Genomic DNA, 19,908 nt, shown 5'->3' on the forward strand with positions numbered 1-19,908 from the left:
CAGAAGAAGGAAGAATTTGTTTTCCTTTTTAACTGCAAGCATTAAGACTTTCTGGGGAATCTCACATATCACTCACTTCCTTCAAAACTGAGCTGAACGGAACCAGCAGGGTCAAGGATGTTCCAGCTGCCTGTCCCAACAACAGAACTAACCAGAAAGGATGAGAGTTCAAGGGGATTCCTCCTCGCCCCTTTATTCCCTGCTACTATTTCCATATCCCACAAAGACAAATTCCCTGTTGGTCTAACTCCCAGCTTTAACCTAAAACACACCTTCCCCACCTGACTCCAATTACTTAGAACAGTCTTCAATGGAGTAGACTCCATTCAAAACATGTCCGGAATGTGCATCCCCAGACTGCTGCAGAGATGCTGGCTGAACATCACCAGGTTCTCCTACACCAACGAGGCACAACGTGGCTTGTCCATGTCTGGGACATGCCTGTATGAATCACAGCAGCTTTATGGCCGTCTTTCTAAGTCAGAGATTGATGCCATAAACGTTAACTCCAATTCACCATTTACATTTTATTCTGGAAAAGCTGCAGTGTTGTCAACCAACATCTAAACCAGATTAGGAGAAACAGGGATTTCTGCATCTTGGAGTAAATTTGGAGGTTCTCCAAACTTTGTTTGTTTGAATACAAACAAACAAAAATGCCCCAAAATACAAAAACAGAAAACAAGGATGCTATTTCCCAAAGTATTATTTGTCTTAGTGCCTTCGTATCAAGATAAGTACCCTACCTGCTCAAGTGACATTTCCCTAGTAGAAATAGCCACAAAACATACCAAAAAGTCCCTGACACTAGCTTCCAATAAATGCTCTAAGGGGGGGGGGGGGGGGGGCAGGGAGGACGGGACCCTCCTAAAAATGGCTAAAAAATTCTGCTAAATTTGCTAACCAGCTTGCTTATTACTTAAATCCCTTACATTTTACCTTTGGCTAAAATAAACCAAACCGAGTTCACATTAGAAAGATTTATAGCACTAGAAATATTTGTAGCTTCATGTACAGCTTCACAATTCTTCCTACATTTTTTTTTTATGCAAAATGAAAAAGCATTGTGAAAAGAAATGTACTTATTGGTGGCTAAAATAAATCCCAAACTCCAAATTAAAATATCTGCTGGCTATTTTTTTAGTGTATGAAATTGGTTCCTCTGTGCACTACCAATGAGAACTCAACTCTCTTTACTTCGTATACAGACTTCATATATTTAATATGTTTCATTTTTAAGGTGCACGCACACATGCACAGAAACCCAGTCACTTATACTGCCTCATCCTTGCCAAGCCTGAGGAAATTTAAACCCACTCAAAACTGAAATGACCAGGCTTTGGAAAGCAAGAGCAATATAAGAGAGTAATTGCTCATGTTACAATCCACTTATTCTTTCACACACACACTTATCAAAGGCAGTGACAGCTACAAAGAGTAAAGTGGCAAGAAAAATCAAGAGTCATTTACAAAATGCAGGGGGAAAAACCAAATTTGCAGGGGGAGAAAAAAAAGAAAGAAAAAACAAACCACAGCTGCAAGCCTGGTTGACTGAGATTACAATAAATATGTGTACAAAAGCTTAATACAGTGCATCTTCAGACCCAGCTGGACACCTAATCCACATAGGAAGACTACTGCCTTCTCTGTAAAATTTCACTTATAAAAATACCTTACCAATCTAGCAAGAGAGCTGCAGTTCTCCCCAAGAGTACCTCCTGTCCTGTACAAAGTGCTGGCAACAGCAGTACTGGCCCTGAACTGGAGAGGGAAACAGTATCTTACGTTAAAACAGAGGGATTAGATCCAGGACACTTCGTGCCTTGTACAGAGAGCATCAGAGCATCTCTTCTATGCATTTTTCAGAGTCCACAAGCAGAAAAGGGAAGGACCGCTTATCTTGGCCTGCACTGCCAGAAACGGGTTAAGAATTCATTATACTTTCTTGTGGTTTTGCTATGTAAGCCACATAGGCATGCGCCAGTCTGCTGAGTAGTTGGTAAGTTTATTGAAGAACTCCATAGACCTGATCACTCACATATAGAAAATGCCATTTTCCAACGGTCAAAAGTGTGATCACAATTAAAACTCAAATCCAGGTCATTTAGGCCACACAAGTACTCAAAATAGTGATAGGCAGGAGTTGTTGGGGTTTTTTTCTCCTTTCTTTAACTGAACTTTTAGTTCCCTTCAAAGTTTGGAAACTTTCTGTTTTGATCAAGACCAGCTTCAGCGAACATCAACACAAGCAGCATCAGGAAACTGAACACCTTGAACCCACAGATTTGGAACAGAAACCATTGCAAATTCACCTAGAAAAAGGCCACTCAACGGCTTCATTTCAAAGCCTGTAGGTAGTTTATTGAAGGAGTCCAAAGACATCAGCTTAGCTGCAATGACACCTGCAATTCTAGTCTCTCTGGGTAGAAGAAAAAGGAGATTGTGATTAGGACCAGTCTACTGCAAACATTTCCTTCACTAAAAGCTGGGTGGGTTATTTTTTTATTTTTAATCAGCCTGGCACTCCTGGAGATCACCCTTTTATTACTTTCTAAAGAACAATGATCAAACTCCATTAGTTAAAGCAAATGTGACAAGGAGGTAATTATTAAACAGAATTTACTTAAAATACCATTCAAGAAATCATATTAGCATTTATTAAATAACTCAGAAAGAAAGAGCTGCCAAGCTATTCAACAAAGTACAAGGGTGTACACATGGCTGTCAAAAGCAGTCACTGTTAGCAAATGACCCATCAGGTATTTTTGAAATTTGTTGTTTAGCAGTAAGTTGTTGGAAAAGACAAACATGACACTGAGCGTAACTGGTTGAAAACAGACAAACGAACAAAAAAAAAAAAAAAAAAAAATCAGTTCTTCACCCAAAGGAGACACTGACGTGCCAGGTGACATTACAGGGTTTCCCCCCACATTCTGAGCAGGGAATGTTACAGCTAATGAGGACTAAGAGTATTTTCCTCTCTCTCACTACCCCTCACACACATGACTTGTTTAGGGTGGAGGTTTTGGTGTAGGTTTAAAAGGAGGTTATCTTAATAGTGCAGCTTGGATGTGCCTCATTAGCACATGGTCATGAGACAGTGGTGCTAGCGATCCTTACCCAAAATTCAGCCTAGAAAGCCAAAAAGGAAAAACAATTCCAGACCACACACTGCCAGCGCAGTTTTCAAACTAGGAAAAGGCCCTAAATTCAAGCTATGCACTACCTTTATGTATGTAGTATGTGAATGGAAAAAAAGTGAGACGTCTGGACGAAAGCCTTTCACATTTGCTTACCTGTTAACATACCAAAGCTGCTCAGCTCTTCAAGTAACAAAACTGGCACCTGAGCAGCCGCTTTTGTGACTCTAATAATTTGCCTTTTTTTAAAGCAGTGATATAACAAAAGACTACAAAAGACTAGCTTTGTGCATTTTCACAACTTAAGAAATTTTTGCTCGAGTTTGGGGCTTTTTTGTTGTTAGGGTAGGCAGTGACTTTCTGCTATGCAGACAGAACAACACATCTCTCAGCAAATTTTTAAGCAAATATAAACCCGTTTTGCAAGACTTTTTTTGCACCACACAGGAACATAACTTCCACCCAACTTAATCCCTCTTCACCCACCACGACGACAAAAGGCAGGAGCTACTTCAAGCAGCGCAGGGTACTTGCTCTACACCCACACCCTTGTTTGATACCACCTGAACAATGAGGCTCTCTTACAACCCGACTCCTCCAGACGTGGTCTTGGAGATGCAACCCAAACTGGCTGGGCTGCATATGCTCAAGAAGACATCAAGATGTTGTTTTGTGGTTTTTTTTTTTCAAAAAGCAGAACACGGAGAACCCCTCTTTTCCCTATGACACCATTTGGTTTTGCTGCATCAGAACAAGCCATAATTTTATTGCCTCCAGGAACCTCTGCTGCTGTGGGGGCTGGCAAGGAGACCTAGCGATTCCTTCTCCCCTCCTGGCACCAGCCCGGGTTTAAAAGGCTCTTCCACGCCATCGGGCATTTTGGCGGATAAGGGCGCCCCTGGGACGGCTCTACTGCGAGCCACCCACCACCCTGGCGGTGCTTGGTGCCTGGGGGGTGGTGGGTGGCTCGCACTGGATGGGCAGGGACAGTGCTGGATCATGTCACCCGTGTCACCACACAGGAGCAGGCAGTGCCATACCTCCAATTTTTTATTATTATTGTTGGAAATTTTACTAGAATTTTTGTTGTTATTATTGTTAGAATTTATTATTACCACAATTTATTATTAGAATTATTGTTAGAATTTATTATTATTAGAATTTATTATTAGAATTATTGTTAGAATTGTTGTTATTATTGTGAGAATTTATTATTACCACAATTTATTATTAGAATTATTGTTAGAATTTATTATTATTAGAATTTATTATTAGAATTATTGATAGAATTGTTGTTATTATTGTGAGAATTTATTATTATTAGAATGTGTTATTAATAGTAGAATTTTTATTACTGTTGTTAGAATTTGTTATTATTAGAATTTGTTATTATTAGAATTTATTATTGGAATTGTTCATTAGAATTGATATTATTATTGTGAGAATTTATTATTATTAGAATGTTATTAATAGTAGAATTTTTAGTGTTACTGTTGTAGACATTTTTATTATTAGAATGTATTATTATTAACAGTAGAATTTTTAGTATTTTGGTGGTTTTAGACTTTATTATTTTTAGAGTGTATTAGTATTACCAGAATTTTTATTATTGCTATTGTTATATTTTTAGTAGAATGTATTGTTTTTTACATTTTTACTATTATTAGACTATTATTACCATTATCATTATTATTATTTTTAGCAGTAGTATTTTCAGACATGTTTTACACACACATCCCTCTCCCCGGACGCGGCGGTGGTTCCCAGCAGGTCCCTCACGACCGACACCGGCCCCGGCCAGCACGGCGGCGCGGCGCCCGGCCTGGCCCCGCTCTCCCCGGCCGGCTGCCCCACCTCCCGCCGGCCACCCCGCGCCCTCCTCCGCCCCCTTACCCTCGCACTGGTAGCCGGCCAGCCCCCAGATGAAGTCGGTGCAGTAGTGGCAGAAGGTGGGCTTGGTGAGGGTCACCCTGCGGAAACCGTGGCCCGGCGGGCTGCTCCCCCCCGCCGCCGCGGCGGCGCGGCCCCGCCCGCCCAGCACCGGGCTGGAGGCCGGGCTGCCGCCGCGCAGCGAGCGCGTCCCGTCCGCCATGCCCGCTTCTCGCGGCGCGGCACCGGCCGCCGCTCGCCCTCGCTTCCGCCCGAGGCGGCGGCGGCGGCGGCGGCGGCGGCGGGGGGCGGGCGGGGGCGGGGGGCGGGCGGGGGCGGTGCCCCGTCAGGGCCTCTCCGGGCGGCGCCGCGCTGCCGCCTGCCGGCCGCGCCGCGGCCGCGCGCAGCCCGCCCTGAGGGGACGCCGGAGCCGCGCCGCCGGCTCCACGCGCGCCGGCGGCCCTCCCTCAGGGGCACCGCCATTCCGCCCCTTTCCTCCGCTTGTCCTGAGGTGTCGCCGCCCCTGCCACAGGGCGCGTAGGTTCAGGTGAGCGCTGGAGGAGCAGGTGGAAGGAGCTCGAAAAACGAGCTCCCCTGCGGCGGTGTAGGGCATAGACACGCGTCAAAGAGATGGGCATACTTCAGGTCTCATCGCAAACAGGCAGCGGGTTCAGTTTGCAACTTAAAACTCTGAAGCTTGGAAAGGCCTCCAGTTTCTTACCATGACATTAAATTGGATAGTTTTGTTACCCCAACCTCGTGCAATTTTGGAGCGCACAAAGCTTGATCGCAAGAAGTTTTCTCATGATGCATTGGAAGAAGAAGATGGTTTGCCGTAATTTTTGCCTTCTACTCCCAACACCTCCACCTTTATGGCAAAAGATAAAAGGTTCTGCCTAGCAGCCTCTTTCCAGTATACAACATTTTTTTTTGTCCTTGATGTTCACTTCACCTTCTTGTTGCTAGTTTTGAAAACATTTACACACCAGGATGTTTCCATATTGCTAGTCTCCTCCTCTGCCTCTGAAATGCCTGTTTCTTTGTTACTACATTAAGCAAAGTACCCTGTCTGGAGTGGGTTGGGACAAGAAAGGAGGATGTATCTTCAGATTTTATGTGTACAGATGTATGCTGTCCATATCTCCACTTGTCTGATGGGGTCCTAGATCTCAGCTTTGTATTAACTGAGAATCTCCACTGAGCTGTCTGAAACAATGTCCAGGTACCTTCATTAAGACATGACAGACAAGAAAAGAGTAGTTCAGATTTTCATCCCTGACTCTGATTTATTTGTATTTTGGTGAAAGGTTTAATAAACCACCCTGTCATCCCGTAGACCAACACTGAAGTCCTTCTAAAATTTCTTACCATCTTCTAGTTTCTACTAATCTTACATCTCCCTTTCATGTTGTTAATATGAACTTATTTATGATCAAGCAAGAAGGATTTGACCAGTTCAAAGAGAAACAGTAAAAATAACTTAGAGACTAAAGAAAGCATGATATGTCTTTTTATGGTTGAAGAGTGAGCAGTTAGATACAAAAGCTTTGAAATATTTCTAATTGCTCCTATAAACATGATTTAGAAAACATACCTAAGATACTGTAGGGCTTTATGGAGTCCCAAATATACAAAAGGATGGGGAAGAGGGAAGCAGTGTGAAACCCTTTCGCTTGAAGACGTGTGCCTGCTGAATACAATGAATGAGCCAAAGCCCATGATGACAGGTCCCATCTTCCACAAACTCAGCCTCGCTTCGGTCTTTGTGAAGATCATAGAGCAAGGCCTCTTGGGACACATTTCTGGGCACATGGAGGAGAAGGCGATGATTATGGACAGCCAGTATGGATTTGCCAAGGGTCAGTGATGCCTGACCAACCTGTTTGCCTTCCAGGACAAAATGAATAGATCTGCATAGGAGGGGAGACCGGTGGAACCTTGACTTCAGCAAGGTTTATGACATGGTCTCCCACAATATTCTTGTATCCAAGCTGGAATATTATGGTCCAGCATGGGCGGACAAGTAGATGGGTAAAAAACTGGTTGGATACTTGGGCTCAGCGGGTAGTGGTTGATGGGTCATACTTGAACTCTGTCTGGAGGCCACTAACAGGAGGAGTACTGCAGGGATCTCTCCTGGGACCTGTTGCATTTGGCATCTTTATCAACAACATGGAGAAGGTGACAGCACTATTGTCAGGTTTGCACATAACACCGAGCTGGGGGGAACAGTCATTACACTGCCATCCAAAGGGGCCTGGACAGGCGGGAGAAATGAGCAGACAGGCAGGGGGCCAGCGCTGTGGAAAAGGTCCTGGGTGTCTCGGTTGACAATGACCTAATACGAGCCAGCTGTGCACCCTGGCATCAACCACGGTAAACAGCATCCTGGGCTGTTCAAGAGCACAGCCAGTAGACTGAGAAGAGATTATCCCTGTCTCTTCAGCATCTATTAGAGTATGGCCCCCAATACAGGAAGCACATTGACAAACTGGAGCAAGTTCAGTGGAGGGCCACCAGGATGGTCAGGAGCTGGAGCACTTACCGTGTGAGAAGAGGTTGAGTGAACAGGACGTACTCAGCCTGAAGAAGAGATAGCTTGAGGGGGACCTCATAGCAGCCCCCTAGTACTGACACAGAGGTTTTCAAGAAGGAGCAAGGCTCTTTACACTGTTGCATGTTGGGAGGACAAGAGACAAAGGGCAGAACTTCAGACAAGGCATTCAGGCTGGATATGAGGAGAAACCCTAAAGGCAGTCAAGCAGAGGAGCATGTTACCTGGAGAACTTTTGCTGTCTCCATCCTTCGAAGTTTTCAAGACATGACTGGATAAGCTGTGACCAATCTGGTCTGACCTCATGGGTGACCCAGCTTTGAGCAGGATAATTAGACTAGGTGACGTCCTGAGGTCCCTTCCAACCTGAATTACCCCAGGATCCTATGATTCAAAATGTTACACTCAGCCACTTCAAATGAGAATGGACCTCGACACACACACAAATACTATCTCTTTTGGAGATCTGGCTATGCTGTCAGTTGGTACGAGCTGACATAGTTCCTTGAGTTTTATCTCTGTACGCACCAGGTGAGAGTGCAGACGTTCATAGAGGACACCTGAATTCAGAGAGACTACAGGTACATTTAAATTCCTGTTGAACGTGGAGAAAGGGAAATGGAAACTAACAAAAGCAGTCTGTTTGCCATGCTGTCTGCTTGCCTCAACTCCCATGTAATCTATTTCAGTGCTTTCAAACAAGCTGAGTTTGACTGTATCATGACAAAAGTTGTAACTAGATTAGAAGTGCCAGTGGTTTTTTAGATGGAGTTCAATGCTGTTTGCCAGATTTGTTCTTTGTGACATTCCTCCTTGTTTAAGAGAGGAAACCCTTCCCTGTGTGCTTAGCCCATGTTGCTGTATTCTCACCTGGCTATAGAGACCTCTTCTCTTGCTTTTTTTCAAGAACTTGTCTACAAAGCATCTTGCCTCACCTGTTCCCTTGATCTGTCCTGCCTTTCTTTTCCATACAGACTGTCCTCTTGAACTGTTTGGATCTAATAGTCCTTCCCCTCTCAAGAGACAGAGGCCCAAGAGTTGGAAAGCTGAAGCTCATGTGAACAAATCTTTCCTGTGATCGGGGAAATATGCTGAACTGTCTTATAAGGGCATCAGAATTTGGCCCTGTTTCAAAAGCCCAAGGAAGTAATCAATACATCCTTCTGTTTTTAGAAATGTGAAAATGCATTCAATTAACATGGAATTCAGACACATTACTGCATCATCTGCCAGCGCAGGATAGTCAGGGTTTCCTTCCTAAAGTCACCTGGTATTTTTTATTGTTAAGGTGTAAATGAACATGTGAAATTTTGGCTATTTTTTAATATCTGACTCCTCAGATCCATATTTATATGCTGTAACACATAGGCATGCGTGACTTGTACTTGTTGTGCTTTAACTTCCCTTCTTATCTCTGAGCAACCAGACTAGCCAGTCAAAACAACCTAAACCTGATGATCGTCTTCAGCTGAGCCTGCCACCACCTCTGCTGCCGGCAGCCATGGAATATGGCAGTGTTTGAAGACTAGCCATCCTTTTCATTTCACGTGTGTAGCAGGGATGTGGTCCTAGACAGTGGAAATAGCTCACGAGAGGGATTTGGCATCAGTTCCTGACTCAGAGCTGGTCATCTTAACCACAGGGTTTCTACTGCCTTTATGTCTGCAGTCAGGATACTCATCCAAAAACAGAATAATTATAAGATAGGTGGAAGAAATTCCAGCTTTTGGAAGGAATTCCAGCTGCTTTTTTTTTTTGCCTTTTTTTTGTGGTTTTTTTTTTTGCCTTTTTTTTGTGGTTTTTTTTTTAGCTATTAAGGTGTTCTTTATAAAGAGGGCATATACTGATCTTCATAAAAAGTGATAGTGAAAGTCTTTTTGAAGAAGAAACAGCGGTTTGCGTGAGCGAAAGAGCATGGAGTTACATGCAACTAGTGTAACTGTAACTGTCTGCACTCTCATAATAGCAGGAACCTGTGCAGCTAAAAAGAATAAAAGAATAAAAGCAGATACCTGTGTTAGAAGTGTCAAACCAGAAAACCAGCCAGACTGAAGAAACAGTTTTAAGTGGCTGGATCATAGCAAAGCGTGCAAAAGGGCTGCTACTGGTCAGCGTTATAGTCACAGTCCTAGTGATGTGAAGCTGGAACATATTTATGTCAAGTCGGGCAAGTACCGTTTGTCTCTGACAGTTCTTCTGGGACAGAATTATCACCTGTTTTAAGCAGCAATGTGTTCTTGGCTGGCAGCTTACTGTGGTAAAGCTGTGCTAGGTTGTCTGGGTCAGGCTATCTGAGGGGGGTCATCCTCCAGAAACTGGAGTCAATAGTCAACTTTATATTCAGATCTGCCTTGGAACTTGTTTCAGATAACCCAATATCATCAACAGTCAAAGCACATTATGGGAAAAAAACACAGAATCATAGAATAGTTTGAGTTGGAAGGGACCTTTAAAGGTCATCTAGTCCAACCCACTCTGCAATGAGCAGGGACACCTTCAACTAGATCAGGTTGCTCAGAGCCCCGTCTAGCCTGACCTTGAACATCTTGGTTAATGCTAAAAAATCCTATATGCTCATGGATAAATATCCTGGAGCATTTCCAGTTTAGAAGATTTTGTGGAATTCCAGCAAGCCTTCGATTCAGAACCAACATTCCCACGTACTCTAGCATACCGATACCCATGAATAGGTGAAGAAGCAATTTTCTACCTTTATGCTTTAAACGTAAAATCTAGAGCTGACAGAGATCAAAGGATTGCCTTTGTTAAATATTGCTCAGTGGCTCTTCCAGTCTTTCTCTCTCTCTCTGTATAAGTATCTATAAAATTATGAGATATCCATCATGTCTCAATGGACTGTTTCCAAAGATCTGCATAAATCTCCAAGCTGCAGTAAATATGAGAGGATTTTTGTTCATACAGGAATTGTTGCTCTACAGACTGATAACTGAAAGATGGAACAAACAGAAACAAACTACCACTTCTTAGAGATACTTTTTTTTTTTAATAAAGAAATGCCACACAGATGAAAACAGACAAAATTCTAAAAGCATCCATTTTCTATGTTTTGACAAGATTAGTAAAAAGGGTCAAAATGTAATGCCTCTGAAAAGATAATTTACTTAGTTTTATACCCAGATAAACATTTTGCAGTACTTGGTATGCTATAATCTCATTTAAATGAAGTAATACAACTCTAGGACGGGCAATACCTCATTTTTACAAGTTTCCTGGCTTGGTAGAGGTGTATTCTGTAAATTGAGCAAGCTTTACACCTTGATCTTCTGAACCTTTTGTAACCTTCTTGTACTCTCTATGTCTAGGGAGAGAACATACCGTGACAGATAGAAAGCCTTTGATACAACTGAGAATTGCAAGTTCTGGTACATTACACCCAGCTTATGTACAGGATTAAATGAGTTTTATGTGCTGTCAATATCACATCATATTTTTATCCTTTAAGTAATACAGTAAATCATACGAGTGATTTCTTGACACTCAGTATGATGAAATCCAGTTGGTCAACTCTTTTATGAAGCAATTTATTTGTAAGCAAGCTGCAGAAAACTGACAATAAAGAATCAGGTCAGATCCAGGCACAGGGAGGATTTTATAAAGGTATATAAATATGGGATTAGAGGGTGGAAAGCAGATGGAGCCACGGTCTTCTCAGTGGTGCCCAGTGAAAAGATGAGAGGCAATGGGCACAGAGAGAAAATTCCATTCACATCTAAGAAAAAGCTTTTTTTACTGTAAGCGTGGTCAAACACTGGAACAGGCTGTCCAGAGAGGTTGTGGACTCTCCATCCTTGGAGATTCTCAAAACCCAACTGGACATAGCCCTGAGTCACCTGTTCTAGGTGACCCTGCTTTAAGCGACGGGTGGGACAGATGACCCCACAGAGGCCTGCCAGCCTCTGTGGCTCTGTGGTCTGGTGAGGCAGGTTTGACAGTGAAGAGAGTCAAGACTGGCAGTTCTTCTTTTGACTGAGGCTCTTACTGAAGCAGTGGGACCAAATGTGGTCCCAGCCTAAAATAGATAGAAGGAGCTTCTTGAAAAAAAGGACTCTCCTGGCCTTCCAATTTCCTGGTTTCTTGGAGAGCTCCAAACACCTTCCTCCACTCACAGAACACGGGTGAGAGCCACTAGCTTCCCAAATGCCAAATAAGCTTGCTAAATTTCTGTTTCTATATAAAGTTGTCTTTACATACTGGTGAGGTGTGAAATCCAATGGTATGCCATCTCACAGTTGTGAGTTGTGAGCAAAAGCCTTTCTGAGCTTAGCTGGATCTTCTATCTTGTTGACTTCTATTTTCTGAATTTCTTTCCCTACCACTGGGCATTGAGAGGCATGACATGAAGTATATGTGGAGGTAGAAAAGGAAAATGTAAAATAAACTGTGGCTTCTAGGAATGAAGAATTTAAAACAGGCGGAGCTTTGAACGTTTCCTACTGTTGGCAGCCAGTAGGAACGAAGGGCTATGGGGGCTTTGGTTTGGTTTAAACAAGCACATCAGCATTTGGAAATTGAGGGATAATCTGGTAGAATTGGCTCATGACGTATCAGCTTCCCAGGCAAGAGAAATTTCAGATTTGTACCTTTTTCACCTCTCCATAATTTAAGTTGGTGATGTCTGAACCAAAAGCAAATCCTGATGTTTATTTAAATGGGATACCATTTTTTCTGCAAAAATCTCACAACTGAAGAGACAAGGAAAATATTAGATCATGTTTGTGCACTCTATGGCCTGCAATGGAAAGCGAAAGAGAAATGCAACTTCTCATACCTACACTACAAAGAAGTATTAGTAAGTAGCTAGCATTTAATTAGTTTTCTTTTTGCTTCATAGTATCTTACAGCTTACTTCCTGAAAAAAATGCCTTTAAAACAATTGTTCTGATCACACTAGGAATAAATCAAGTGCAGACTTGTTGGTTAAAAGCACCAACAACCACCCCTGAGTAAGAGAAGCGAAAGCTCAGATATCGAAAGCCACCACAAAGTTCTGGCTCAGTTTCAAGTTTTGCAGTAAGATAGCTGCTATGTCTTTCAATATTTGATTTGATTCTTTATCTAGCCAGATTAAAAGGTTGTATCTTTTCAGATAAAGGTTATAATAAAGAACACATTAGACTACACAAGCTTAAAAAAAAAAGTGGGAAATTAAAATGTCTATCTTCTTGAACTCCAGAAAATAAATTATATTTTATGTTAATATTTATATATGAATTATACCACTCCACACATGGGTAAAGAGCCTTAGATCAGAAGAAAGTGCTTCAGTTTAAATACATGCATCTCATGTGGGGAAAAACCCTACAGACATAACATCAATTAATACAGCTTTATTTTTACAAAATCAGTATAGTCATTACTAGTAAGTGTTTAACAAAAAGGTAGAGACACTTATCACAGGCAGACATAACTGCAGAATTCATACCATATTTTGGCATTTACACTTCTTGCTATCTCAGGAGCTTCCCTGGTTCTGCTAACAAAACTGAGACTTGTAAATAACAAGCCATACCAGAGCTGAAAGGAGAAAAAAACCTGTGTAACAACACAGCAAGGTCAAGAGGCCGAAGCTTTATGTCCAGTCAGCTAGCAAATATGATGATATGACAGGCAATGCATTTGTGCTCCAAATACACTGATTTTTAACATTTTAACAGCTTATTTCCAGCTGTTACATTTTCGCACAAATAACTTCCTGACAAAGAACATAAGGGATTTGCTCAGAGTTAAGGAATCACTTCTCTGCGGCGAAAAAAAAAAACCAAAACAAAACCAAAAACCAACTAGGGTTTAATTTATTTATTGTAAAGGATTGTTAGTTTAATTTATTTAATCATATTTTGTCTCTGGACCTATGGAACACTTAGGCAATTCTTATGAATGGAGTAGCTAACTCCATTCAGTGCATTCTGAACTGCAAAAGATGCAGAAACACCCACGTATGGAATAACAGATTGCTGTTTAAGTTTGGTAAGAGTTGTGCACGCTGAAAAAAATGTTCCATATAACACAAGTCTGAAGGTGTTAAAACCAGCTTCTGTTTCTACCCTTTAATCATGTAACAGAAACCCAGTATATAAAACACCACTTAAGCCTTATTTCTCTTTACCTCTGATTGAACCTGTCGGCCCACAGGACGCATCCACTCCTTCATCAGCAAGAATATAAGGAAAGATCACCTGCACTCCCATGCCCTTCATCCTAGACTGCAGAGCGATGCGGGCACGCGTGAGGCGCTCCTTTGGCAGTGTCACTGGTGCCCACATGGATGACAGGGGGTGATGGTCTAAGGACTGGACAAAAGCATCCCAGATTTAAGGCCGTGGCAAGCAGCAAACCTCCTGAGACAGCAAGTCTGGTCAGCAAAAGTAGAGTCTCCAGCCACCATCACTCACTCTGTCCTCATGAAGGGACATGTGTTTCAGGCTCAGATGCCTTTCCTGACCAAGCTTGTTCCTGCTCACTTGTTCTCAGGGTGTTGCACCTGAGTGCCCTCAGTTCACATCTGCATGAGCAGAAGGAGCCATTCTTCTGCTGCCAGGAGTCACAAGCTCCCAGCCTTCCCACCTTGAGAGTCTCAACCCACTACGAAGTCAAGCACAGCCTCTAGCTGTCCCACCTCTTACACAGCTGTCGCAGGTGAATTATTAAGAGAAGTCATCATTGTTTGGTTAACTAAAAGGGTTTTACTGATGATGAACAATGATCAAAAGATAATTAATCAATGACTGAATGATAGTTAAATAGCAATCAAATGGCGATTAAGCAATAATTGAATGGTAATTAAACAGTGGTTTGATGATGATTTGACAATGATTTAAATGATAATTTAAACAATTATTTAAATGGTGATTAGAGAGCTGTCAAACACTCTACTACTTACTACACTTCCAATAATTAAGCTATATCTGGATATATAAATGTCACTAGCATACAACATACTTTTAGGCCTAATATAAAATGTCGCTTACCTTGTCATAGATACCAGATGCTGGGTAAGGGGTCTCTCAGCCTCGAGGAGTAACCACAAGAGGCGTCCCTGCTCAAGGGGAGATCACCACCGTGCAGCCTGCTGCTGTACAGGAAAGCTCAGTGGGCTCAGGGGGGCTACAGATATCTATAGTGTGAAGTGACTGACTCGTAGTCAACCCCCCCTTTAGTCTACGTGCAGGTGTGCAGCCACAGCAGTTTTAGTTTTGTCTAGTCCCAGCTCAGGCTGGTACTGTTAGTTCCTGATAAGATGTGGCCTGAGTCGTGGTTCCTGAGAAGATAGTGGCCTAGCACCATTCTCCAGGTTTGAACAGCAGCCTGATTTCAGTCAGACCCGCTTGTTGGTGATGCCTGAAGCAAAGTGCGGTTCACTCAGCCAGAGCAGCGTAGGGCTCCAGCTCTTGCCTCTGCACAAGCATCTCCTTGGAAGGATGCTGTTGCTCTCCTACTCATCCTCCCTGATGCTATGTGCTGTGCTGGCCTTCTCCCATAGCTTCTGCACCAGGCAGCCCTGCATCTCAGCCAGACCTCAACCTCCCATGGGTGAGGCCAGTGTCACTCCAGCCCCAGCCCAGGGGAGAGGCACCAGGCACCCCTATAACCCCACACCCAGAGGGGCCCCCTGTCCTCCTGGAGCAACGTTTGGGCTGGTGCTAAGGGGCGTGCTGTCATGCTGGCTCCAGCTGTCCCGCACAGTGTCCAGCAGTATTTCTGTGCCCCCTTGGTGTCCCCTGCTATGCTGCTGCTGTGCTAAAGGCCAGCCCCGCCCCGCCAGCCTGATCACTGCTCTCCTCTGGTCCAGCTGAACAGAAGCACTTTTTTTAATGATCACATTCCAAAGCACTCATGCTACACTCTATTCTTCACTAAACAAGAAGACAGCAACTGTCGTCTTTTTTTTTTTTTTTTTTTAATTTAAATAAAGCAGCATATTACATCTTCCTGGAAGTCTCCTCTGCTCCCAGATGCCCACTCAGAACACTGGAATATCGTCATTTGTGCTTGCTTCCGAAAGCTTAAGTGTTTCAATTTACCAACAAATACTTGAATGCATCATCACAAATATTCATTAACAAGAGTTTCAAAGATCAAAGATACATCAAATAGTTGCTGAGGTTTGGCAATTTAATCCTAAATTAGTTTCATATGGAAAAAAACAGCCTTCAACACTTCCTTCCGCTGTGTTAGCAGTATGTTCAGGTTGAGAAGGCAGACTTCAGGGTGGGATTTTAGGATGGCTTGCCATTTGCCTGGGGGTGTAGCCAGAGGAAGGAGAATGTGAAATAACAGGGCGTAGTGTTAAAGCACAGCAGATGCACAGAAGATACTCCTCCGTTAACTTTCATGTGAATGCCTACTCCAGAACTAGGGTTCTGTAGCCTATGTAAGTTTTCTTTGCAAATAGACTAAACTAAGTACTGCCAGTGTAATTTTTAGAGTAGAACAAGATCATCTCGATGGGACTGTAGTATGGAATAGCCCCTTTGAGTCATTACCCTCCAAATAACACATTTACAAAATCTCCTAAAAGGCTAAATTACAACAAGAGCTGCATCAGGCCAATACTAAATGCTTTTAGAAGGTGGACATTTAAAAAGAGGCTTGGCCTTGGTATATGTTGAAAGCACCACAGAATTAAATCTGGCTGTTCAGGAGCTGCTTGTATAGGGAACATGACCGAAATATCTCATCAGTGTTTAGTAAACAGATTTTCGGTGGTTGTGGTCAGTTAAGATACTGCATTAAAAAAACAAGGTGAATGGGGTTTCACTGATGGAAATGAAGCATTGAGAGCCTGGTAGCATTCAAATTAACATTTCATAGTAAGTCCCATTGGGTAGATTGCTCTTGGCACAACCACAGCTTTTGATTAAGGTCTGTGGTGAATGAGGCAGTCTGTTCACTGAAAGAGAGATCAACAATGGAGGTACTATTTGCACACAGAGCAGTACTAGAGGATTACCCACTCTCGTGGCATGTAAATGTTGTGCTAAGAAACAGGATAAAAAGAAACACCAACCTCTGTCTTCTTAACTATGTTATCTCAGCTGCTATGTTCAGTGGGTGTCCTGTTGGTTAGTGCAACCACTGAAGAAGATCTTAATGAAAGCTTCGCTGTACGGAAAGATTTGGACTACTTGCAAAGGGGCAAAAAAGTCAACTTTTTAAACAGAAATAGTATTGCAGTGCCTGGTGTGAGATGTAATTTAGCTCCGTGCTCTCACTCGCGCTAGGGGTCAGGGTATATCCTTCATGATGCATTATTCTCTGCCCTCGGAGGCAGGAAAATATGTCAGAGAAACATCCATCCTGACTGTGCCATATCATAAGTGAACTAGTCTGGTCAGTAAGTCTTGGAAGAAACTAAGTGGAAGATTCTTGAATTGTGACTGCTGTTTTTATTCAGAATCTTAACCTTCTGCAGGAAAATTCAGAAATCAAAAAGCAAAGTACTAGTACAAACATTTTGGATAAAAATAGGCAATATCCAACTTTTCATTGAAAAGTAGTTAAGAACAGTTAATCAGTCATATTCAGACATAAAGATAAGTGAAATGTTATGGACAAACATAGCCTACCATTAGGGTGCAGCAGAGGAATTTCTACTGCTTTTCTCTGCATCTTTAATGCTCTTTGAGCAAAACAAGCATGTATAGGCAGTACAATATATAGACCTCTTTTCAAGGAGCACATTCTCTATTGCCTTCTATAATGTGCCATCTGTTCTTTACAACTATAATTATGTGTTTGCTTTTGATACAGGCGTCAAATAGTTAATTTCAAAGTAACAGAAGAATGTTCTCATTTTCACATTTTGGAGAAATGAACAGGTAAGAAAGACAGCTGGAAAATGATGAGTTTCAGGTTGGAAACAAGTTATTCTATCACCCCCCATATTTTAGAGAGATTAGTGAGATTTATTTCCAGATGTTTCCTTGTCATCCTCCTCCTCCATCTCCACATAAATAGGAAGCAGAAAAGAATAGTGAGTCTCAGCTTTCAGCTTTTGCACTGAACCTGCCTCTGTCTTCCTCTCAGTTCTGGAAGAAAAAGTTTGGCACGACCTTCTACTATGACTGAATGAGTTGTCCAAGGGTAAAAATGGTATTTTGCAAATAAGGCCTAAATAAGCACTGAAATTAATGTCAGCAGGTGGATTAAATACGCACATAAATGAATGACACCTAAGGCAAATGAAATAACTCCCTGCTGCTATTCTTGTATCTTTCATTAGAAATGTAGTAGCTTTTATTTGTTCCTATAGCAAGACTTTAACTGCTCCATTTAAGTACAATTCTTATCCACGGGGACTCCAGAGGACGTATGTTACTTGCTAAAGTAGTAAGACATGTCCAGGTGTTTTTTCCCCTCAGAAATTAGCAACTGGGGATACAGGAAGAAGAACACTGTGCTTCCTACTTAGCGAAGTCTTGTGCTGTTTCACCACTGCTAGTGTGCGGAGGCAGTGGGAACGATAGCTCTTTGCTTGATGTAGAGCCCAGGCGCTGTTCTCCTCCCAGAGGCTTACACTAAGTTTTGTGCGCTATTTTGTGCATTCAGTCCCTCACTGCAGGGCTGAAGTGTTGTCTGAGCAGTCTATAGAAGTGAAAAGTGACAGTATGCCTTCGTTGGTGTAAGTCACAACTGCTCCACTAAAAGCTGAGCAGCTACAGCAGTATGGATCTGACTTCGAGTTTTTAGTCAGTGCAAAAATAGTTCAGTATTTGCTGAATGAATTACTCTTGAGCCTTTTCCATCATTTATGGCTAGTATATTAACGCTTGCAGAATCTATCCAGAAGTTAACCCATATTTTTATGATAATAGTATTATTTATTTATGCATGGTTTCCTACTCGTTTTACTAACAGTGCCTGTCTTTAATTTCAACACATTTTTTTTTGGCCCAGTTTCCTCTTTTTCTAACCTGCTTTTATTCTCAAAGCATTCCTTGTGACTTGTTCTCACACTCCTCATTTGGATTATCATTACACGATGTTTATTTTTCTAAACAATCTTAGTGCAATTGACTTCAAAATTATCTTAATTTGACTGCAATGACCACAACTGTTCTGAAATCACCTTTATATGTAATACCTTCATATGTTTTACATAATACCTTCATACTTTATGTCAAATTGCTTTTATGTAATTTCTACCAGTGACTGCATAAAACTTCCATCCCAGTTGATTCAGAACACTGCAGCAGTAATATTTAATGCATCCAACAAATTTAGATTTTATATTAACGCTTCTCTGCAAAGCAGAAATTACACTGAAATTTGAGGTGTGGCCATCACCTCTGTTTGTAAAAATTATCTCAGTTACACTCAAGTCAGCATACTAATGACAATTCGCTCCACATCGTAACTCATAAAATGCTTCATGGAACTCTGGAGGGCAGAGTCAGCAATTGTTTTCCTCTATCTGGAGCTGCAGAAAGACGCAGCTAATGAAACATCTAGGCCTTCACCAACCTGGGTTAATACAGTGTTTAAGACTGCAGACGACAGACCGCACTGATTTCAGCTGCATTGCTAACAGTAGGTCACAAAGGTTCCCTCTTCTCCCTGACTTTGGGAGTAACAGATGCTTGAAAACCACTGTTTCTTAAGAGGAAAAGGCACAGGATTTTTGAAGTTTGTATGCTTTTATTCACTTGTGAAAACAGCACATCACGTTGGCTAAATCCGCACGATTATGCAGCTCTTTTAAGCTGTTCTTAAATACCAGTTAGTCCTAACCCAGAATTTGCTTGTACATACACATTATTATTAAGTTCAGAATTCTGAACGTGAAGTTGTTCCCACATTGCAGCAAAAATGTAAATTAAAGCAAGGACAGTGTTATTGTTTCTCCGTCCTATTCTTGTAAGAAATCTCCCTGTTATTTAAGTGGAGTAACTCCTGAATTGTGAGCAACAAAAAAGAAATTCACCATCAACTTGCTTCTTAGAAGTGAGAGAACTCACTGGAATAGGCCTCACGGGAAGTGGGTAAACTAAGTTCTGGATGTCAGGGCAACTACAGATAATTACTGGCCAGTACAGGGAATGGAAGGATAGTGCTGTAGTGAACGCTCAAGGCTGTACATTTATCAGTCACCAAATGATAACAGCAAGCATGTAGTAGGAAAGAAATGCCTCTCAGCTAGGGTTAGTGACTCTGTGCAAATTCCTTAGGCTGGTACAGCTGCAAAGTGAAAACAGGTAGCTTAGATGGGCCACATGATATATAGTATAGCAGCCTGGGCTCCAGAGTTTGTTTGTTCTACCAGCTTTCTGCATTAGTTTATTCACTCCTTCATCCCCTTTCAGCTGTATCAGATGAAGAGCATTT

The 19,908-nt window shown here is 42.1% G+C and overlaps 1 protein-coding gene across 8 annotated transcripts in view; it reads right to left on the bottom strand.

The window, feature by feature from the left end:
- Nucleotides 1-5,275, bottom strand: part of DGKQ (diacylglycerol kinase theta) — a 99,043-nt gene extending 93,768 nt beyond the window's left edge. For 2 of the 8 annotated variants that reach the window (XR_012670896.1, XR_012670897.1), the window contains exon 1: nucleotides 5,034-5,274. Coding sequence is in view for 4 of the 8 variants with exons in the window: in XM_075136872.1 (XP_074992973.1) it covers nucleotides 5,034-5,232 (199 nt within the window). In the remaining 4 variants the exon portion in view is untranslated. Of the gene's footprint in view, nucleotides 1-5,033 lie in introns of all 8 variants that reach the window. The other 6 variants (XR_012670895.1, XM_075136866.1, XM_075136872.1 and 3 more) reach the window with 5 other exon arrangements.
- Nucleotides 5,276-19,908: the final 14,633 nt, after the last annotated feature.

This window comes from Calonectris borealis, chromosome Z, assembly GCF_964195595.1.
Source record: "Calonectris borealis chromosome Z, bCalBor7.hap1.2, whole genome shotgun sequence".
Classification (NCBI taxonomy): Eukaryota; Metazoa; Chordata; class Aves; order Procellariiformes; family Procellariidae; genus Calonectris; species Calonectris borealis.